Below are 24,611 nucleotides of genomic sequence, written 5' to 3'. Positions count from 1 at the left end.
CCATCAAGCTTATTTGTTTAACTAATAGCTAAGCTGTCCCAAAATGTCATCCAGATACCTTCTGTTGTTGTTGAGGTGTCTTCTTCAACCAATTTCAGTAGTTTGTTTCAGATTCCCACAACTTTGTGTAAAGAAGTGCTTCCTGGCTTCAGTCCTAAATGCACCTATACTTGTGAATACAAGGTGCCACAATTCACACTGCATCTCAGGACAAAAAACAAACCATGAAGTCTAAGAAACTATTTATAGACCTCCATAAACAAAATGTGGTGAGGTATAGATCAGGGCAAGGAGATAACACCATTTGTAAAACTTTGAGTGTTTGCTAGGGACACATTGGCCTCAATAATTATGAAATGGAATAAGTTTGAATCCACCAGGACTGGACAAACTGTGTAATCAGGTAAGAAGAGTCTTGTTCAAGGAGGAAACCAAAAACCTAATGGTCACTCTAATAGAGCTCAAACGTCCTCTGCTGATATGGGAGAACCTATCAGAAGGCTGTCCATCTCAATAACACATCATCAATCAGCTGTTTATGATAAAGTGGTTAACTCCATCTTGGAGTATTCCAAACAGTATTTAATTTATTCTTCCTTGTAGTGTTGAAATAGAGAATACACTGCAAAAAATAAAATCTAAGAAGGTGAAAGGTATTTACAGTATATCATGCCATTAAATCTTATTTTCCTAATTGTAAGAATTACTGAATTATCAAAAAATTTGTATTTGCTTACTTTAAGAAATGGTGTCAAGTAAATTTAGCTTACCCCATTGGCAGATATTATTTTCTAAATTAAAGCAAAACAATTCCCATTTAAATTTTCTTTTTTTATCTGGCTTTTGTATATGCCTTTTTGGCAGTGCGGGGTCAGAGTTGGTGTGAACTTAATGGATAAGCAATTATGATAAACTGAATTCACATGGTTACAGTTGAGTTACTCAGTGCACTCTTTTGCCCCCATCCCTCCAATAGTTAATTTGGATTTTGTTGTAATAATGTCTCTCGTTAAAGAAATTTGAATATGTAAAACTGCTGTAATAGTATTTCATCTGGTTCATTAGCATACCAACCTCTTGTTCCATGTTGCAAAGTAGGATAATACTTAATGCAGTGGTTCTCAACCTGTGGGGTGGGCCCCCTAGTGGGGTGCGAAGTAACAAAAAGGGGGGCGCGAAAATGTGAAAAAAAGAAAACAAGAATCAAAAATATGAAAAAAACATCAGTTGAAACCAAAACAAATGAACTTAAACTACATTCTGATACTAGAACAATAAATATAGAGTTAGATAAATGTCGATAAAAGTAAAGTAGGTATAATAAAATATGCATCTACATTTCAAAAAAATGTTAGGCGGGCGCGATTTAAACTGTTATGAAAACTCGGTTGCAAATGCTTAAAGGTTGAGAAACAATGACATAATGTAAATAACCTTCAGCAAAAACTATTTTAATTTGGGCATTATGAGTCATAATATATATTCATATTTCACATGCTTTATGACTTTGTTTCTTGTCTTACTAAAGTTTAGTTTCAGTTTGAGTGTGTGGACTTACAGCACCTAAAATCAGTCATCAGAATATTGTCAATTTCTGGTTGAGCAAGTTTTCATATTTATTTTTGTACTTTTCTAACTTTCATTGTTTCTTTAATTGTTCTAACTGTTGGAAAATATGATTAATGGGTCTTGTGGGTCTTTTGCCCAAAGAGCAAACGCCATTTAATTGTTTGGAAGAAAACAAGATTAACAAGTCTTAATGTCTTCTCAGATACAAGTCCTATTGGGACTGTTCTAAGATGGTGGATCTTCTGGCTTGGAGGACTTCAGGCTAGAAGAGGCAGGTCCAGGCAGATGGACACCAGGAGTGACGTCAGTGGTGATAAGGCCATCAATCTTCCAGTCTGCAGAGGGAGGAAGTGAAGTGAAGAGACATTAGTACATCCATCCATCCATTATCCAACCCGCTATATCCTAACTAGAAGGTCACAGGGGTCTGCCAAAGCCAATCCCAGCCAACACAGGACACAAGGCAGGAAACAAACCCCGGGCAGGGCGCCACACACACACACACACACACACACTAGGGACAATTTAGAATTGCCAATGCACCTAACCTGCATGTCATTGGACTGTGGGAGGAAACCCACACAGACACGGGGAGAACATGCAAACTCCACACAGTGAACCCGGGTCTCCTAACTGCGAGGCAGCAGCGCTACCCACTGCGCCACCGTGCCACTCATTATTACATGTATTCATGAATTTTATTTTTATTCAGACTTTTGAAGTTGTGTTTCCACTTAACTAGGTGACATATTTACTCCCTAATTTTAGTGTACACAAAGAGAAACACATATGAAACAATATAATACTGAATTTACACTACAGTTCAATATTCTTTTCACAAAAATAGACAAATACTAAATTTCCTACAAATGGAATGGTCTAAAATACCTAAAATACCTGCTAATACCTGCAGATAACAAATATGTAAAATATGCATTTAATATAATGCTAAAATAAGCCTGTGAAGGGGATGCATCTAATTAGCCCAGGTGTAGAAATTAAACTTTTTAAATTAATATTCCACAATTAAAAAAAAAAATGTTAAAACACATGTGAAATACTGAATTTTTATCCTAGAATCTGTTATAATGTCAATGCTTATGGAAAGTGGAGATGGTTGCCAATCACTATGAACATCTTCTTGTACTTGTTTGCTGGGGATACTGTGTACATTAAAATGTATTTCCTTAGTAGATGATTTTATTGAAAGCAACTTACAAAAGAGGTCAGCACAGTCGGGTAAACATTACTCTGGAAGACTATTTGGGAACAAGTGTTACAGGATAAGGGGACAAAAATTGATCATCAAAAGGGAAAACCTCAGAACCAAATAAACTACACAAAAAAAAAAATAAATGGACCCCTTTTTAATCTGAGTATAGCATCAAGTCAATGAAACTTGTAGGATATTGATCTGGTCAATTAAGTAGCAGAGGGGCTTGTTCATCAGTTTCAGGTGCTTTGGTGCACTTGAGGAGCAACACTGAGATGACCTCCCAAAACAGGAATGAATGATTTAACAGGTGGAGGGAGGCCAGTGACATTTTTCCTTCCTCATCTGTTTTTTTCACTCTTTTTTTTTTTCATTTGACTACGGTCAGTGTCACTACTGGTAGCATGAGGCCATACCTGGACCCTACAGAGGTTGCCCAGGTAGGCCAACTTCTCCAGGATGGCACATCAATACGTGTCATTGCCAGAAGGTTTGCTGTGTCTACCAGCACAGTCTCAAGGGCATGGAGGAGATTCCAGGAGACAGACAGTTACTCTAGGAAAACTGGACAGGGCCCCTCGTAGAAAGAATGGCCAATGTCCACTAGTGGGCCCTGTGCTCACTGCCCACCCAGCACAGTGGAGCTCGATTGACATTTGCCATAGAATACCAGAATTGGCAGGTCCACCACTGGCGCCCTGTGCTTTTCACAGATGAGAGCAGGTTCACCCTGAGCACGTGACAGATGTGAAAGGGTCTGGGGAAGCCGTGGAGAATCAGATCAGAATCAGAATCTCCATCAGATTAAAGTGTTCTATCATATTCATTTCTTACTCACTTATACAGTGCCTTTTGAGTATGCTCACCATGAAAGACGATTTTGAACATAAATACTTATATCTGTATAAGAAGATAGTTGTTTTAATAGAGTAACTGTAAAGGTAGTTGTCCAGTTATAACACTGGTCTACAAAAAATATTTTTTGTTTGCTTCTGGGACCTTCAGAGCAGCTCTTAATTAAGTTTTTTTTTTACACTGTGATTTCATATATGAAATCGGAATTAAGCCAGCACGTCAGGTTTTTGAAATACACATCATTGACATTTGACACTTTTGAATATCAATATATCAACATGATATCTTGAGTTTACGTTAAAGCATATTTATGTCAATTTACCTCAATATAAAAGTGAGGTCACCGTGCCCAAAAATGTCTCTCTTTGCAAAAACCAACAGTAGTTACCCATCATGCTCGGAGTGAATTTTACCCGATATCAGTTTTCAGTTTAATTTTGGTTTCGCTTTTCTTGACACCAAACTTATTTCTTAAATGCTGAAATGCGCCGCCTTTACTGTCCAGTCACCAGTTGTCCAAGACCTGGAACATCATAACTGAAAAATGGGACGTGCTGGACGAAAACGGTTTTCAGATTTGGAGTCAGCAAGCGAAATTTGTTCAAGTACGGGTGAAAGAATCCCAGTATCAAAACGCTTGTTGACCAGTGTTATCTTTAATGCACAGTAGTTACAAGATTGTCATTTGCAGGAAGTAGGAAGTCTCGTCTTTGCGGTTAAATACTTTAAAATCCATTCATAAAGTTCTTTTTTATTCGTGTTTGTATGTATTTTATTTTGTTTCATTTAGAAGTTCAGTGGTAACTTGATGTGCGAATTTAATTAATATTTCTTCAGAGAAGGTGACGAGCATTTAAGGAGTAGGCTACTAGCTGATCAGCCATCAGGACTTCAAAGAGAAATGCCGGCTGTCTAAGAAGCCATGACACTTTTCATCGCACTCTTTTTTATTCCCAGTAAGTATCTGATAATAAAAATCGCCAGCCTATTTAAGATCACTATTAAACGGAAAATCGGGGGTCCTATTTTTTGATAATACAGTATATTTTTTAACGTACCTACTGGATAAACCCAGGTAAGCTTCGATTGTGCACAAGTATGGAAAACGCACATACTTCAAAATATTCCTCTTTCCATTTTTCTTAGCCGTCACTGGCCAGTTCAGCGTCTCTGTCCCAAAACCCGAAGTGACTGCGGCTCTTTATTCGGACGTACTGCTGCCATGCACGTTTTCTTTGGAAAAGCCTCAACATCAGATAAAGTACGTCGCTGTGATCTGGAGACACAAAAACAAGCAGCTGGCCGCGTGCACGTTTGAAATAATAACACACAGCATCAAGGTAGAACTGAAAAAAAGTGATCTGGAGAGGAATAACGCGTCTCTGCTTCTGAAGAATGTCTCCATTGACGATGAAGGGGTCTATGAGTGCTACGTTTTAGAGGCGCCAAACGAAGACAAGGGAAATGTCCGACTCAGAGTTACAGGTAAGAAGCATCTTCGACTGGGAACGTGACTTTCATTAATTCGATGTGCCAGGCTTTCTATTCGTTTTAGGAAATGCAGGTTTGTTTGTTTTTTTTGTTTTTTTTTTTACAAAGGGTCAGTAATGGCGCTGGGTCCATTTATATATATAAAAGAAGAAAAACTTACATTAAGATCGAAAATAATATTTATTTTTTGTATATTCCGCTTTATTTATATTTGAAGAGTTTTCTCTTACTTTTTCTAATTGCAAAGTCTTTGATCGGATCCTCAAAACTTGTATTATATGCGTAACACATCTGCTTCTATACTTAGCATAGACAAGGCATCCAGCCCGTCTCTATTATTACTATTTCATTATTATTTTTATTATTGTATACTGTATGCATGTGTGTTTATAATTTTTTCAATGAATGTGGAAACTATTTCAGCTACACCATTTGCAGTTTTACACTATATGGCCGGAAAATTTCTGCGGTGAAATTAGGGCGATGCCCATAAACACGTGCTTACTGTGCTTGATGGTTAATCCAGTCCTGCTTAGGAGCCAGTATGACTTGACTCGGCACAATATGAGAACAGCAAATAGTATGTGTGTATGTAATAGGTGTATACAAATCCAGAAAAATATTGAAACAGCATGTGAGATTATGAAAGGGTATATATTGATATAGCTGTAGCAAAGGATTATTTTATCTGTAGTGTGTTCAGGACTTATAGTGTCGGTCAGGACACTGGTAAATGATGCAGAAAATTCCACACAGCAGCTCAGAATGAAATTGACTTATTTATCTGAAGATATACACCTGTATTTGAATAGGTATGTATGTGTATGTGTGGTCTACAATAAAAGAATGCACAGTATAAAACTTGATGGCAAATTACACAGAAGTCCACTAGATGTCAGTATTACTCAAATTAGGCACTAGCTTATCGGCAGTATGAAATCCAAATCAATAAAGTATCAGTAAACAGTTTTAACAAACTTACAGTAAAGTACATTGATGTAATACCATAAACTATTATTAAATAATATTTCTACATGTAACTAACACTAAGGCACATTCCTAAAATATAAACGCTAAACAGCACACTTAAACAACTTTGCATCTGAATGTATAAAAACATACAATGCAAGTAAAATGCAAATCACAACCCCTCTGGTCATTAACGCACACTACTTATTAATTCAGGACACTACTGACTCTTAGTTATTACAAACAAATATTCATCTAAACGGAAATGCCTATAGTACACGTGCATCTCTTTCACTTTTTGAACATCCCATAATATGTGCTCCCGTGCATGATGAGAGGTGCACCTTGAAATGTGAGCCGTGTCTCTGTATTATTATTGTCTTTCTTACAATACCAAATATTAAAAACACAGTCTGATCCCTAAACTACTTATTGTGTGTGTGTGAGAGAGAGAGGGAGGAAAGAATATTTTAAAAGATTATTCTGGGAATGGCACAGTGGCATAGGGAATGGTGGGCGTGGCTGGGCCCAGGCCTACCCTGATTGGCCTTAGACGCAGCCAATCAGTTCATTGTATATGAAATTTTCTGTTCAATGTTGCAATTGATTGGGGATTTGTTATTTTATTTTCCTTTGGTTTCAAAGTGGTATGCCAAGTACAACTTGCAGTGTTGAGAGAGTTTTTTCATCTGTTAATCGGATCAGGATGTGTTTGAGTTCATCAGTTTGTCTCAACAACTTGACTATCTCATCATTTGAACATGATCTTGCTGAAAATCAAGATCATGATGAAATCATCGACTAGTTCGATCTAAAGCCCCAATGCATGCATCTGGCATAAAATTTTACAGGACAGGGAGGGACTGATTTTTTGTGTGTGTGTGTCCGCCATGGCAAAACAACACTCGATTGCCTTGATAATTTTGCTCAAATTTTGCATGGTCCTAATAATTCAGTTATGTGAATGTACCACAGTTTGAATAGATGTATTGTTTGGAAAAGCGCCCTTATATATCCTGATAAAAACTAAAACATCTATTTTTTCACAGGCCCACCCTAAAATATATTCCTGGCTATGCCCCTGGGTTCCACTACAGCTTAGCAATAAGGAAACCAGGGTTCAAGTTCTCATGGTCTCCATGTGTCTGCATGGGTTTCCTCCCACAGTCCAAAGACATGCAGGTTATGTGAATTGGTGGTGCTAAATTGTTCTGTGAGTTTTTTCCACTGTGATTAACTGGCACCCTGTCCAGGGGATTGTTCCTGCCTTGCACCCTGTGCTAACTGGGATAGGCTCCTGTAACCCCCCATGACCCAGGATTAAGCAGGTTAGTAAATGACATGACATTGTTCCAAACAGACTTTAGCATTAGACCCCTAGAGCTTCACTCCATTGAGGAGGTTGTTGTTTTATAGTATACGTCAGTGATGACGCCTGGTTACACTGTGGTTAAGATCAGGACTAAGGGAGGATTACCTAAATCAAGTCAATAGTACTAGGGTGTTGTACCGTGTTAGCCATTACGAATGTAGTGACAACTCAAGTAAAATGACTCCTTTTATTGACTTTCTAAAAAAGATTACAATATGCAAGCTTTCAAGGCAACTCAGGTCCCTTCTTCGATGACATTCTTTTGATAACATCTTGCCTGAAGAAGGGGCCAGAGTTGCCTTGAAAGCTTGCATATTGTAATCTTTTTTAGAAAGTCAATAAAAAGGAGTCATTTTACTTGACTTTTCACAACATTCATAATGGCTAACACAGTACAACACTTTAGTGTTACTGGTAGTCAAAGAAACACTTTCAGGGCCTTGTGAGCTCAACTTTTATAATTTTTAGCAAGTTGTGTGAATACCAATTGATGAACTGAGTTGGGCTGTAAACACATTTTCCCATAAAGGGCCTGGAACAGATCACCAAGTCAGATGGCACCATGAGAGCATTTAAAACATAACCAGTTAAAAAACTGGGAACCGTTAGCACATAAAAAGGTTAATAGGCTTCACACATAGAATGAGTTGACCTTTCTATCTGAAACTGGATTCGTTTTTTATATTAGTCTTTGCATTATTTTTCATAGGGTGCCAATTAGTGTTGAAACTCTTTTCTTTTTTATTCAGCTGCTCCTCACATCTCTCTGAAGCCATCCCTAGTTGAGACAGATGTACCAACTATAGTGGAATGCAGTGCCAAGAACTTCTACCCTGGAAATATCACTCTGGAGTGGCTGGTGGATTCAACACCTCTGCTTAATCAGGAACATCAGCAGTTGTGCCCTAATCCAGATGGCACTTTTAATGTGGTGACACACTACAACATAACAGCAGGTGGAGGTCAGCTATCCTGTCGGGTTAATCATGAGTCCCTGGAGGGAAGACCTCTAGAGAAATCGCTACAAATCTGCAGTAAGAGTCATTTTCAATGTCAATATTCCCACTCACCATGACTTATGATTCTAGATCCAAATTGCTTTCCTATTTCATTTTACACTTCTTCTGTTTCACTTATTCTCCCCACATGTACATTTTTTATTTTCCTCTGAATACGCCCGTTTTCCTCCTTAATGGAATACTCTAACTAAAAATGATAAGTTATTTTATGTTACTTACTCCATGTAGTTTAAAAAGTTTCAAGTTTTAATACAGAATGAGAGAGAAAAATGTTTATGATATAATAGAAGCCTGTAATGTTCTGTAACAATGGCAAAAAATGTGAAAAACGTTAATGGAAGAAAAAAATCTCACATTACTTTTGTTGCGCAATCCACATATCGGGTATCCATTCGGATGCTCAAGGCAGGGCTCTTGACCAATGAACGAGGGAGAGAGGTGAATGCCTTTCCAGCTTATGTTGTATGCTGATATTTCTGGAAGTAACTATCTCTGTCTGTCCACTATATAATAAAACACTAAGATCTGTGAGTCCAGTCCCTCAGAACACTCTGATTGGTCAGTTTAACTTTGGTGTGATTGGTGAGTTTTTTTTAATGATGCAATAAAAAAGGACGTGTAAGTGTGAGATTCATGAAGAAAAGTAAAAGCACACGCTGAAAGAATCGCGATAAGACGTCCTTCTATCTGGTCGGTGTCCATGCCTCTGCATGAGCGTAACGTCATTCTGCATTTATAACAGGGTGGGGATGTCCAATGGAAAGAGGCATCAAGACGTAGTAAGATAAACGTTTGTAAATACAAGATGCCATTGAGACAGATGGGCTTACCATACTACCATTAAACCTGTTTTACTAAATCAGTGTTTCAATTTGTGTGAATTTCCCCTTGGGATTAATAAAGTATCTATCTATCTATCTATCTATCTATCTATCTATCTATCTATCTATCTATCTATCTATCTATCTATCTATCTATCTATCTATCTATCTATCTATCTATCTATCTATCACTTTGCTAGTTAGTAATATTTTAGGAAATAATGCATGGTATTTGCTCATTTTTGAGCATATGAATGGATAACAGACATGTGGATTATGCAATATAAGTAACGAGAGAGTTTTTTACTTTGTTTCCACAGACGTTTTTCACTTTGCTTGACATTGCATAGCATTGGTTACCATTAGGGTCTCTTATATCAAACTTTTTTTTCCTCTCGTTCTGCATAAAGATATGAGATACATTTTTTTTATGCCATCACTACAAACTACATGGGGTAACGAACATATAATAAATACATCATTTTTCCCTGAATGCTACCCTGATAGCCCCCAACAACAACACTAAACTAGACCTAACAGGTACTGGTGGTTAATGCTTGTTGTAAAAGTTAACACTAAGAGTAATAAATCCAAAAATGTAATGACATTGGGGTTTGTAGTTATTCCAAGTTAGTATGATCTTATTTAAATCTTTCAGGGCTGATGTTGACTTTTTTCAAAAGGAGGATGAGTTGATGATGGTAATCAATTGTAAACTGTGACAAAATCAACCGTTACATTTTAGTTAGACTCTCGTTGCTAGAAGGAAAGTTAGCTTCATTGGTTTGACTGAGATTTCCTCCACTTGTGTGAGTAGTAAGGCGCAAACAAGAGCAAAAATGGCACTGACATAATGGCGAGAGATCAAAGCAAATGCATAAAGCAAACTACTCCATGGACGAAGTTTTGCCTATTATCTCTGAACCGGACTATGACTTGCCGGACTCCAATTTTGATGCAAGTGATCCAAAATGAATGTGAGGTTCCAGCTTCAGCCGACTGGTCTCCAGATAATTGTGGTGCTGTACAGGTTCATGTAGCTGACACACCTACGTCAATGTTCATCAGGAGGAATGCCACTTAACAATGATAAGAAGTAGAAACCAGATTGCAATGCACTGAGACTGTGACTGCTGCTTCTACTGCCCCAGCCACGTGAAGACAGCCTGGCAGCAAGCCTCCCGCACATTCTTGGCAAACTGGCAGTCTCATAATGCAGCAACAGATGTTTAATGTTGATTTTCTGTGTGAAACCATTGCTTTTCAGAAACTATGTTTTTTGGAAAAAATAGTCAGCCCTCAAAAAGTTAAAAGATATTCAAACAGCTTTTCTATAATTTGCATATACTGTACCATAACAAAAGTATCAGCATTGTGGTGGTACAGGGATTAACTCTGCTGCCCCACGGATTTACTGTCTTGGGTTCGACACCTGGTCCTACTGTTCATGTAGAATGTGAATGTTCTTCTAATATGTGCTTGGTGTTTCTCTAGGTGTTCATTCTCATGAATGAAGGAGTCTCAGGCAAGTGGTCTCCTCTCACCCCTCCATCCCAGGCACTGCACAGCATGTGTGTCTCAGTTTCTGTCTCTCAGGTTCAGTCTGCCAACATTACCATATTTTATTTTTGGTAAACTTGTTTCGGGTACCTTTATGTTTAGAACAGTTCTAGAAACTGGCAGAATAAGGCAGAAGAATATGCAATGAACAACAGAGACAAATGTTAGCAATTGGTATAATTAAATATACATATCTAACATGACATTTTAGTGTTATTAATAATAATAATCTTCGTTTGTATCTTGATCTTTGTTTAGAGACAGCTAAAACATAGGCATTGCATTAAGAATCTCCTCCAGGCTTATACTACTGAAGACTGTAGTACGCCAGTCACACCTCAAAACACAGACATTCAAACTAAACAAATTGTTGTGCTTTAAATTAACTAAAGACATCTTCATTTAGATCTTGATCTTTGTTTGTCCGCGAATTCCACTCATGCATAGACCACCGTCCAGTTTAGTACGTTGTTGTTACTCACGGATGTCAACAATGTGCCGGAATAACGAAAGGGGTGGTGAACAGTGTTACGCTGGTTAGAGAATGAGGCCTGGTTAGAGAATGAGATTGCCGAAGATAAAAGGTACGTGCCTACGTAACATATGAATGAAAGAAAGACAGTGGGTAAAATGAATGACAACATAACAACACGTTGTAGCCGGCAAGTGCGGCGCGTCTCACAGTTGTACCGTGGCTTGCTCACATGTCAGTAAAGTGATCCCTATTTATGCTTTAAAGAGCCTGGATACCTATGTGTCACCCTTTTATAACCATTGCTCCGTGTATATTGCCTTACTCTTTGGATTGCCACAAAGCAACCTGCGAGATTGGAGAAGGGTTGGGAAGAGATTGTGAGAGGAAACGACAACGTCGTGAAAACGAAGATGGACTGTGAACAGACAGAAGCATAAATGCTCCTACACCACCACATAATTACGATTCGGACAGAGATTCTGAGTAGGCCGTTCCTATCGAATCAATATCCAAAGGTTTTCTTTTGTAATTTTGTTTCCCTTATAAAAAATCATAATGCTGTGCGACGAAGGGCCCAGTTCACGACTGGCAGCCGCGTTTAAAGAGGGAGCCCTTCACAGACAACTTTAACACATGCAACGTAGTTGGCCGCACATGGCTAGTTAATAATAATCAGCAACAGAAAGCTTTTGGTTCAAATAGAGTTGCAATGTTTGGTAGCCTCCATCCTTCCTTTAAAAATAAATACAGGAATAGGCTAAACGTAGGAGCAGAACTCTGCTTAAAGTTAAGTTTCCAGGTTCCCAAAGTAAAGCAGCTACTAAGTTGGTTTAGTAGGATCCAGCATGAGTCAAACCTATAACAAAAGAAATTCCACAGTCCAATAAAGTTCTTTTCTAAAAAGTTTAGCGAAAGTTTAACAAAACAACCTGGCACAAAATTCAGGATAAAAGTTATTACACAAGCAGAATAAAAGGCAAAAGTGAAAAAAAAAATGTTTCTTGTCTGTTACTTTACAGTCTTAGCTTTTTAGTTTTAAACTTCTGTTATGTTCTATACTTACTGTAAAAGCTTTGTTACTTATTCATGGTGAACTTACATAGGCTTCACTTCTGTACGTCAGTATGTTCAATAAAGTTTGAAACTGTTTGCCCTCCATGCCTTACCAACTGCAAGGCAGATCATAGACTGAACTAAACTTTAAAATGACAAGAAATAATTAGAATAGTCCATTTACATGTTGGGCAGCACAGTACCACACTGGAAGCATTTTTGCTTTGCAGTAAGGTGACCAGGGTTCACATCTCAGGTTCTATTTATGATAAAATGTTTGCCTAAATAGTAGTGCATAGTGAATGGAAGGTCCTATTATAACCCCTACAAGCTGACTTGTAAATGTCTGTTAGTCGTTATCTAACCCACTAACCCCAACCACACACTAAGGCTAATTTAGTATTGCCAGTAACCTGCATCATCTTTGGAAGGAAATCGTTGCACTCCGAGGTCTACCCACACAAACATGGAGAGAACATGTAAACTCCGCATATGAGGGATCCAGGATGCAAACTCTGGTCTCCTTTCTGCGAGGCAGTGGAACTATCACTGTGCCACCGTTTATTAGAATTATTAACTTGAAAGAAATAAAGTATGAAACATATACAGTGGAGAAATAAAACTAATCAAAACAAAGGCTAAACAGAACAATAAGAGACATAAACTATTCAAACCATTGTAAGTATAATAAAGAGTAGATATATCTTCATAAGTCATCATTGACCAAAGGAAAACACAAGTCTAATCTACAAAAATAAATGAATAATGTCAAATGAAATCAAAAAAACTTTGCCAACAAGTTGTATAATTCTATTACAACAACTGTATTAGTTATAATGGATATAAAAGTAAAACTTTTGTTTGGTATTAAAGGTGTTTCTCATAGTTGGATTTACTCTGCACCTGACAGTAGGTTTGTAAGCTCACTTTAATTTTTCCCTGCCCTCTCTTTCTAAAACAGAGCCATCACTCTCGGTGTCACACAGAACTCTCTTGAGGAGCGAGAAGCAGAATGTGACATGTAAGCTGGATGGCTGCCTTTTCAGTCAAGTCAACATTAGCTGGATTCACAATAGCACCACTTATAATGAATCGAATTGCAAAAATGCTACAGAGTGTTCAGGCACAGTGGCCTTAATGCTTCCCCATGAAGAAAATGAATTGACTTTTACTTGTAAGGCTGAAGTGGAGGGGTTTGACAAGCTACTTACTGAAGATGTCACCTTTAGTCTCGAAGGTAAGGCACACACTCACACACACACTGTTTCTTGAAAGATTCTGTGAGTGATATTGTGGTGAAGTGACAAAAAAACATAATCATAAGTTCAGTAGTAAAATATTATAATCATTAGTAATGAGAGAGATTGTACGTGAAAAAATTATCTAATCAGCCAATCAAGCAGATATTAGTTAGGAACTTCAGCTAATGTTCACATCAGCTAAACAGAGAGATACTGTAGGTGATACTTTAGTTGTCTGCAAAGAGAAATGAAAATTTTACGGAAAAATGGAAAAAATAGATATTATAATAATAACAATCCCCCAAACTCACATAGAAATGTCTGGCTTGGATAACATAGAGCTGCTGCCATCAATAACGGATTTGTAGGTGGAAGTAAATGAGGCAAGACCTCCTCGAATGATACCACAGAAGTCAAATCTTAATATTAATAATTAATGACATTACAAATCGATAATTGCAGAAAACAACAACAAAGTGAGAGAGAGATCAAGCTTCTGTAAAGGCTGTCACAAGCAAACACTAGAATAGGGATCTGTGATCTCAGTGATTTCGACCATGGTAGATAATTGATGCCAGATTGTCTGCTTTCAGTATTTCTGTAACTGCTGATCTCTTGGAACTTTAATGCTCAGCAGTCTCTAGAGTTAGCTCACAATGGTACAAAAAGCAAAAGAACATCTATTGAGTGTCAGTTATGCAGATGTAAATGCCTTGTTGATTAGAAAAGTCAAAAGAGAATGGCCTGACTGTCAGTAAGTCAGTCAGTCATTACCCAACCCGCTATATCCTAACTACAGGGTCACAGGGGTCTGCTGGAGCCAATCCCAGACAGCACAGGGCACAAGGCAGGAAACAAACCCCAGGCAGGGTGCCTGCCTACCGCAGGATGTACACCCACACACCAAGCACACACTAGGGACAATTTAGGATCGCCAATGCACCTAACCTGCATGTTTTTGGACTGTGGGAGGAAACCGGAGCAGACATGGGGAGAACATGCAAACTCCACGCAGGGAGGACCCAGGAAGCAAACTCAGGTCTCCTTACTATGAGGCAGCAGTGCTACCACTGTGCCACTGTGCCGTCCATGGCCAAACTGGTTCAAGCAAATAGAAAGGCTACAGTAAATCAGGTAACCTCCCTGCTCAACTGTGGTGAGTGGAAAAGCATCTTTGAATGCAGAAGATGTAAGACCTTGAAGCGGACAGGCTACAACAGCAGAACACCACATTGGGATCCTCTGTTGTCAGCCAAAAACAGAAAGCTGAGGCTGCAGTCGGAAGAGGCTCAACAAAACTGGACAGCTGAAGGCTATAAAGGCTTAGCCTAGTCTGATGAATCTCGATTTCTGCTGAGGCACACAGACAGTAGGGTCACCAATATGAATCCATGCAACCAACCTGCCTTGTATCAACAGTCCAGGCTGCTGCTGGTGGTGTAATGGTGTGGACAATGGTTTCTTGGCAGACTTTGGGCCAATTACCCCTTGAATGTCCACCCTATCTGGGTATTGTTGCTGAGCGTCTTCATACCTTCATGGCTACAATTTTCCCATCTTATAATGGCTACTTCCTGCATGATAATGCACCATGTCAAAAAGCAAAAGTCATCTCCGGGTGGTTCCATAAACATGACATTGAGTTCAATGTTCTTCGGTGGCCTTTCCAGTCATCAGATCTGAATCTAATTGAACACCTTTGGGATGTGGGGGAATAGGAGATTTGCAGCATGAATGTGCAGCTGACAAAAGGTAATCAACGTAAACCTTGGCGTATTCAGCATTTTTGTTAAATGTTTCATTGCACCATCTATTGGAATGTATTTTGTAATGCATGTAGTAATAAAATACATAGCATTTTTCATTCTAACAGATGGAACTTCATAAACATTAGCACTAGTAATCCCATACCAAGTGGCATTTAAGAGAGACATAGCAGCCAGATGGACAAACAGATACACAGACATTACTCCTTTGTTTAAGGTGGATTCTATAACCAGCATAATCAGAAAGCCATTTGCAAAGTATTCAGAAAGAACTTCTCACAGCAAATCATTCTTGAACACATAATGCCTCGTCATACAGTGTCTTGCAAAAGTTTTCGTCCATTCGGTCATCAGAATTCTGGTTGGGTTGTAGGGGATTAAATACTTATTTCTCTCAATTACATGCAAATCAATTTATAACTTTTATGTAATGTGTTTTTTCTGGACCTTTGGCTGATATTATGTCTCTCTCCATTAAAATAAAACTAACATAAGATTAGAGACTGTTCATTGTTTTGTAGGTGAGCAAACTTACAAATTCAGCAGGGGATCAAATAATTGTTTCTCCCACTGTATACACCCCTAAATAAGATCTGGTCCAAACAATTAACTGCAGAAGTCACATGGTTAGTTGATTAGGGTCCACCTGTGTGCCATCAAAGTGTCACATGATCTGTCACATGATGTCTGTATAAATAGACCTGTTCTGAAAGGCCCTGACTGTGTAAGGAGCACTCAGAGACAGTTCAGAGACACAGTGGTGGAGAAGAATTATAGGATGGCCACATGTTAAGAGCCATTGGCAAGAATTAACATGAGTGGCCAACTGAGTCTTAAGCTGACAACCTGTTTTAGAAATGTTGATTTTTATTATAGAGTCACAGCAGCACAGTAATGGGTCATGCCACTACACGATGCTTTAATCTGGACTCGGTACTACATTCTTCTTATGTCTACCTTGGTTTCCTGAGTGAATTATGATTTCCTGTCACAATCAAAAGACATACCATCAATGGAATAGAAAACACGTAAAGGGATACTTCAGCCAAAAATGATATTTTGAACTTTTCAACTGAAGACAAGACTCTTCACCAGTGAATCAGGGAAGATGCAGGTCTACAATTCAAAAGCACAACCTAATGAGAAAGGCCTTTTGGGTTTTTTTAGAGGCATTGATTTAACAATATTTTAGTAAAAAATGCATATGTTTTGTATGATGTGAGCATAGGACGGGATGACTTGACATGTGGATTATAAGACACAAGTAGCATGACAGTTTTTCATAAATGTTTTTGATTGGTGTTGTCAAGCAAGTATGCTTCCATTTAAGCATAAACTTCCCATGGAAATGTAACATTAAAATTTTTCTTGGACATTACTACAAATGACATGAGGTTAGCATCCATCCATTATACAACCCGCTATATTCTAACTACAGGGTCACAGGGGTCTGCTGGAGCCAATCCTAGGAAACAAACCCCGCGCAGGTCGCCAGCCTACCGCAGGACACACACACACACACACACACACTAGGGACAATTTAGGATCGCCAATGCACCTAACCTGCATGTCTTTGGACTGCAGGAGGAAACCGGAGCACCCGGATGAAACCCACGCAGATATGCAGGGAGGACCTGGGAAGCAATCTCCGGTCTCCTAACTGCAAGGCAGTAGCACTACCCACTGTGCCACTGTGCCACACTATGAGGTTAGCAACATATAAAAAATTATAATTTTTGAGTGGAGTATTCCTTACATTGGCCAACAGAAATCCAAGTGTATAGGTTTATGTGTAACTTTACTTTGTGATGGACTGAAGTTTTGGCCAAGATTATATTCTATCTGAAGCCCCCTAAATTCAGGATAAGCTACAGTACCCCAATGGCATGAACAGGAAAAACAAGGTTCATAAAATGAATGGATGGATGTCAGTCATCGGTTGGTCATTTTCAAAATTATTTCATCTAATTTAGCATTGCAAAGGGATGACGACTAAGGGATATACATATACATACACATACACTTGTGGACTGTGCTGCTACGCAAGCAGTGTACTGACTATACTTGCATGCGTGCTTTATGTAAATCTGGAGGATTCCACCAGGTGGCAGTGTAAGATGCTGTTGTGAAAGCACAAAAAAATTAAAAAAGACAGCAACAGTGTCACAGAGAATGGTATGTGAGACCTTTAGATATATTGTGTCATTATGATGGGAAATATGCAAGGCTTATATTGCCTATGTAGGAAATGGATGAAGAAAAGCACCACAAATACTTTCATATGTCAGCATTTAATTTTGATGATTTGCTTCACCGCATCGAATTATTCATTAAACATTGAAGCACACACATCAGTCCTATTGGAGCTGCAATGTGGCTTGCCGTCACACTGCGTTATTTTGCAACGTCCGAATCCCGACTTCTTTTCTGTGCCATTTTTTGCTTTGCACAGACGTATTTATCTCAAATTTACTTCAATTTCATCTTGCACATTTCCACCTACTTTCAAAGGGCTGCCGATTTAATGCCAGCTGTTCTAACAGACATTCGTCATTATGGAGATGTTGATAGTAACAATGCTGATGTCATGTGCCAAAACTTGATCATACACGCCACCCAAATATTTCCTGGTACCGCACTTGGTGCACACATCTCGTTAATTTCTGATGACGTGCTCAGAGGACACGTCAAAAGAACGAGTGGCAGCCATGATGCCTGTATGTAAGCATTCGGAGCAACAAGTATATCCCGGACAAACAACTATTGGAACAAGGCAGGAAAATCTGTGGACAGGGTGCCAGGCCACTGAATGAATATATATTTTAATTTTTGTTTTAAACAGGTGCAACCATGCCTGAGAACAAAAGGAATAGGATCTTCATCATCCTGGCCATTGTTGTACTTGTAGTAGTAATATTAATACTACTATTCAAACTATGTAAGTATTGAGTTTCTTTACTCTTATTAAAACAATTTTCATTTCTCATATCACAGCAGCTGTGGTGATTAGCAGTTGTGCTTAATCTTTCCACCATCCTGGGTTTGATCCCACACAGCTGATGTGGATTGTATGGAGTTCATATGTTCTCTGTGTGGCTTTTCCTCTGCAAAGCTTAGTTTTCTTCCTACATTATCACATTATGCATTTTTGTTAAATTTTCAATACTAAATAATGCTGGACCCTATCCAGTTCTGCTTCCTGCTTTAAACCCATTACTATCATGATAGACTCTAATCTGCCATGATATTGGATTGAATTCAAAGTTATGTTACTACTCAAGCACCATTCTAGTGAAGTTGACAGCCATTCTGATTGCAAAAAAGAATTTCTTTGTAATTCCATTGGCTTTGAAATACCTGTTTTACCAATGCTTCTCTGTTTGTGTTCTTCTGCCATCAGAGTAAATTCACACTTAAAATTTAAACTCCCCATTCTTTCATTATTTCCTAGTCCTGTTTTCATAAGGCAGCGTTTCTCAACCTTTAAGTATTTGCGACCCGAGTTTTTATAACAGTTTTAATCGCGCCCCCCTAACATTTTTTTTTGAAAGGAGCCCATTAATACCAATTTGTTCTTTTTTAACTAATGTAATATCATAGATGCATATTTTATTATACCTACTTAACTTTTATCAACATTTATCTAGTTCTATATTTTTTTTTCTAGTATCAGAATGTAGTTTAAGTTAATTTGTTTTGGTTTCAATAGATGGATTTTTCATACAGGTATTATCGATTCTTGTCTTCTTTTTTTCACATCTTCGCACCCCCTTTTTTGTTATTTTGCGTCCCCCTAGGGGGGCCCGGCCCACAGTTTGAGAACCACTGACATAAGGTATCAGATTATAACTTTCCACAGCATAGTACTTTTCTGAATATATGTTTGGAGACGGTGGCCTGGCTGATGTAGCGGTTGGAGTCCTGGGTTCACATCCATGGTCGCTATCTCTGGGGAGTTTACACATTTTCCCCATTCCTGTACAGGTATCCCTCAATGGAACTTTAATTTTCATCCTAAAGCTGTACAGGTTAGGTCAAGTGGTGAATGTAAGAAGACGAAGGGTGAGTGTGGATATGTATATTAGTTGGACCTGTTATGGAGTCACCTTCAGTCCAAGGTAGCTTTGTGCTTTGGTAGCAATGTTACAGAGACAAGCCACCCGTGACCGTGAATTGAATTGAAAAAGTGCATAAAATGTATATTATATTTAGAGAACGATCCTCTTGTGACGATGCCATCCCAGGTGCAAAATACAAGGTGCCCATTATCTGGTAATTAACACTTTGAAACCCTTGAAAGCCAGAACATCAAAATAACAGGGCTCCGGAAATTAATTTTTAAAAACTTGTAATTGTGTTATAAGTCAGTCTGTGCCCATTGCTGGGTTTGTGAGAAGCTAGTGTAGCTCGTTGGTATGGTGGGAAGACAGTGGTCTGTGAGCATTTCAAGTGTTTAGGAGGGGCTGGATATTTTATAGGCAGCAGGCTAAGCTGGGCTGAACATTTTAGTGTCAGCAACACATCCAGCAAGTTAAGAGAGTGTTTCTGTTGACAAGCCTTGAAAGGATTCAAAATTTCAGAAAGAGCCCAAAGATCTTTACAAAAAGTACAAAAAGGACCTCAACACAAGCATTAGTGCATGCCTTGACCTCAATGATGCCAAAGAATGTTAACAGTGGACAGCAGAAAGTAACAGAGATTGCTGATAAGTGCCGTACCTTCCCTTGGCATCCATGTTCTAAATTAACTAAAGCTGCAGCTCTGTTCTGTGTCAGGAGGGCGAAAAGGTTCACGACACACAATATTCCTAACCGGCATGAGGAAATAGCCATTTTAGTGTTGCACGCATATTTTGTAAATGTGTATGTCTTACGAAAAGTGGTTGATCTGTAGGATGGTGGTCAGAAGTAAAAGGTAGCATGGCCTTTGTTTACAGATTGTATATCCACATGTGGTCTGATTTGACTAGTTAAGCCTGGTCCTAGCTGGTTAAGGCTGGTCCAAGCTGACAGCATTCCCATAGCTTATTTATTGTATATTCCAGAACCCAGCTATAGGGGATGCACAAACCAGTGTGTTTCTTCGCGCCGGTCCCAAGCCCAGATCAATGGGGAGGCTTACGTCAGGAAGGGCATCCAGTGTAAAATTTTACCAGCATCGTACCAACTTTTTAATGCCATCAGCAAAACACGTAGCCACAGATGCAAAAAGTACAGAAACTTTTTGAAAGGCCCTCGTATAAAAAATGCTGTATACACCTTTCCTTGCAATTTACCTTTACATATCACAATCATCTTGTAAATGTCAGTTTAATGAATGTCAAGACTCATGATTCAGGCAGTTCTTGCACATACGCTTGAAACATCTACCATCATCAGCGAAACAAGAGACGACTGAAGGCATCACACAGGACATGCATTCGCTTTAGCACTCCCAATGAAGTCCACTAACTCATATGATTCACTGTAAAAAGTCATTCAAAAAGAATGAATCCCGTCTAAATTGCTCATCACTAGAAGTCATTCCATTTAGTGCTGTGTTATAAAATAAAAATGAACATAATATTAGGATAGAGATGCGGGGCCACAGTCACACTCACTATTACAATTATTTGGCTTCTGAGAGGAAACCAGAATCTCTACACCATAATTAATAAGGATGACATATAAATTCCATAGAGACAATGACCACTAGAGATTTTGGTTCGGCCACTTTAACCTTTCCTAAAACTCGATCACATAACTATGGGAGCTGCTAGGTCTTAACAATGAGATCTGAACAAGAAAATAATTTTCTTAATTTTTTTATTACCCAATAAGAAATACTATTCACTAATAATAATTATAAAAGGGAATTGCTTCATCTTAGTAAGGGACTTCAGACTTTCCAGGTCTGTTATGTTTTTCCACTAACATGGGACATTTAAAATTTTGTAATGCATTTACAAAATGGATGACTACCCACAATTCTGATTGAGGATTGTGGGTAGCCAGTGTCTTGTCCAGAAGCATTAGATAAACATAAGATAAGAAGGAACATAATATCTTAGGTTATATTGTAAAAAACATTGAATATAACTTGAATGACCTTGTGCTCAGACAATATAACACACTAGTATGAACACATCCAGAGGATTGTCTGCAGTTCTCATCATCACACTACAAGAAAGACATAGCAGCACTTGAAGCTGTTCAGACAAGAGAACTAAGTGTATCCTAGGCAATGCGAACGTGGCCCGGACACAGACAGGCAGACATGTTATTTTTGCCACACGTTTATTTGCAATATTTACAAAAGTCCTGGCCACACAACACCTTTCTTCGGGCCGCCTCTACTCTCTCTTCTCCTGCCTTGTCCTGCCTCCACCCAACTCCAGCCTCGAATGAAGGGAGGTGGCCCCTTTTATTAGCACCCGGATGTGCTCCAGGTGAATTCCGGCAATCACCCACCGACACGCCCCTGTGTGGCGGAAGTGCCGGCTGTACTCCCGGAAGCTCTCCGGGTGTCCCTTCTTCTCTTCCTCCCAGCACTTCCTGGTGTGGCGGAAGTGCTGAGGTCCAGGGCTCCAAAGGCATCAGGGCGCCCCCTGGCGGTGACCACAGGCCCCTCAAGGGTTGGGCTTCCAAGCCCTCTACCCGTGGCCCCAAAAGCAACCAGGGTGGCAGCCCCCATGTGATCCAGGGCTGGTGTAGACCCTCTTCCGGTCCTTCAGGGCATCCCGGCCGGGTCGTCACCCCTGGCATCCCTGACAGCACATAAGGACCAATTATATTCTGACAGCCACAGAGAATTAAACCCGTTTATTCTCAAGTAGAGAAGACTAAGTGGGGACCTCATCCAGGTCCTCAGATCTTAAAAGGCATTGATAAAGTAGATCCAGCAGAGTTCTTTCAACTTAAAAATGAATCAGATAGTCGAAGACACCGTTGGAAATGAAGGGAAAGCACTTTTTCATTCAAATGGAAATCTGGAAACAGACTCCCAAAACATGTAGTTGAAGCTGAAGCAGAGTTCCTTGAGTTATTCAAGGGATGAAAAACAATAACAGATTCTACATTCCCCGCCTCTGCTAATGCTGGCTGCAGGAAGCAGCTTTTGAAGCTCCAGAAGAGTTTCCCGGTCCTTTTGTTAAATATGACCCAGCAATCTGGCAGAGATACTTGGGTTTACCAGATGGGGCTCTGGGCAGATGACCCCAGAAGTTTTGTAGGGCTATGTCTGACCTGGAGGTACTTCAGAAGACACTAGAAGTGACCTCAGAAATACTCCAGAGATGTGACTTAGGAATAAGAGTTCACTTGGGAGAAGGAAGGCTAAGAGAGGTGTAACACAGGAGAAAGGTAGAAGGTGTAGACAGGGGAGGTGTAAAAGGTAGTTTTAGTGTCTTGTTTGTTGTATGTGCCTCCAAAACCATGAACCCTTCTTTGTTATTGATTTTAGTTGTAATAAAAACCCTTTCAATTTCTTATATTTTTAGTTTCTTTAGCATTTGTTAGTTTTTGGAATGGCAAGAGCACCACACATAGGCCACCATAATAATAAAAACAAAACACAGCTCTGTATAATGTAAAGGGAAAGCAAGCAATGTAACATAATAATAATAATAATAATAATAATAATAATAATAATAATAATAAGTAGAAATATATATTATATTTGAAAGAGTAATATTTCCTAAGCAGGTTTCGTATAAAATTGTATACGACTACATAGCTTGTTGTATTCCCAGACCACAGCAATACATTTAAATATTGATTGAACTTCATGGATGCCTACAGCAGGTTTAATGGATGAGACCACAACTGATCCAATGGACAGACTTATTTGTCAAATTTCTGATGATCTCCACTTCCCCATTACTACATTTTTGTTCTAGTTCATCCTCCCTGTTTACTGACATCTTAAGTGGAACACCTTATAGCTAACAGCCTTGTCTCTGTCTCTCTTTCTGACAGGTCACAAGTCCTCTGCTGCTGACACTGAAAGAGGGGCAAAATCCACACAAGATGGTGGGAATTCAATTCGTCCAATCCTGAGAACCATACAAAATGAGAGTAGAATAGAAAGAAAACCGCTCTTGAAAAGAGCTGGAAAAGCAACGTTCAGAAACCAAAGTGCTACAAAAAAGGGTAAAACCAAACAAAATCACAAAGGTCAACAAAAATAACAAAGGAAAGGACACTAGCATATATCAGTCACTCTGAAGAGTCTGCGGTCCATTGAACTGTCAGCTGTTTTTTTCCTGCCCCCCTCGTTTTCGGTGTTATCTGCCTAGCACTGCTCCCCAAAAAGTTTTAGGTGCTTACAGGTTAAGAGTTTTTGTCTCCTTTTTGCCTAAGAAACCTTCCGTGAGAACCCTAAATCCAAAGAGGACTGTTTCATTTATGTTAGGTAGAATGCCCAGAGGGGACTGGGCAGTCTAATGGTCTGGTACCCCTGCAGATTTTATTTTTTTTCTCCAGCTATCTGGAGTTTTTTTTTTTTTGTTTGTTTTTTCTGTCCTCCCTGACCATTGGACCTTACTCTTATTCTATGTTAATTAATGTTGACTTATTTTATTTTCTTACTGTGTCTTTGATTTTTCTTTTCTTCATTATGTCAAGCATGTTGAGCTACTTTTTGTATGAAAATGTGCTATAGAAATACATGTTGTTGTTGTAAGAAACCTGCCTTTTTTTTTAAAGAACACAAACCCTCAATAGCCAGATGTGGATTAGAGCCCAAACACTGTGCAGCAGCAACAATGACCACCATGCCACTCAAATCTTAGCTTTATCCCATATCTCAAAGGTATGCAAGTTGGGTTGACTGTTGATTCTAAATTGGCCCAGTAAAGGTATGTTCATGATTGGATTGTGCCTTGTTCCTGGTACAGCATGGAAAGGTTTTGCTGCTCGTAATAAATGTGTAAGTAACATTACAACGACAACAACAGCAACATTTATTTATATAGCATATTTTCATACAAATAATGTAGCTCAAAGTGCTTTACATGATGAAGAAAAGAGAAATAAAAGACAAAATAAAAATTTAAATAAGAGAACACTAATTAACATAGAATAAAAGTAAGGTCTGATGGCCAGGGAGGACAGAAAAAGCAAAAAAGAAACTCCAGACGGCTGGAGAAAAAATAAAATCTGCAGGGGGTCAGACCATGAGACCGCCCAGCCTCCTCTAAGCATAACATAATGATCAGATGGAAAAAAA

The 24,611-nt window shown here is 38.9% G+C and overlaps 1 protein-coding gene across 2 annotated transcripts; it reads left to right on the top strand.

Annotated features, from left to right (window-relative positions):
• The first annotated feature begins 4,176 nt into the window (after positions 1-4,176).
• On the top strand, positions 4,177-23,789 carry LOC120536678 (tyrosine-protein phosphatase non-receptor type substrate 1-like). 2 transcript variants are annotated; one of them, XM_039765113.1, is made up of 7 exons: positions 4,179-4,242; positions 4,475-4,593; positions 4,784-5,122; positions 8,219-8,503; positions 13,359-13,634; positions 18,247-18,342; positions 23,360-23,789. In XM_039765113.1, exons 2-7 carry the CDS (start codon positions 4,560-4,562, stop codon positions 23,569-23,571), a joined length of 1,242 nt encoding a protein of 413 aa, XP_039621047.1. In that variant the 5' UTR covers positions 4,179-4,242; positions 4,475-4,559; the 3' UTR covers positions 23,572-23,789. The 2 variants fall into 2 exon arrangements, with proteins under 2 accessions (XP_039621046.1, XP_039621047.1); XM_039765112.1 differs by having other exon boundaries at positions 4,177-4,593.
• The last annotated feature ends 822 nt before the right edge of the window (positions 23,790-24,611 follow it).

Source organism: Polypterus senegalus, chromosome 10 (genome assembly GCF_016835505.1).
Source record: "Polypterus senegalus isolate Bchr_013 chromosome 10, ASM1683550v1, whole genome shotgun sequence".
NCBI classification, from domain to species: domain Eukaryota; kingdom Metazoa; phylum Chordata; class Cladistia; order Polypteriformes; family Polypteridae; genus Polypterus; species Polypterus senegalus.
Note: the sequence above shows the minus strand (reverse complement) of the source record. Positions and strands in the feature narration are given on the sequence as shown.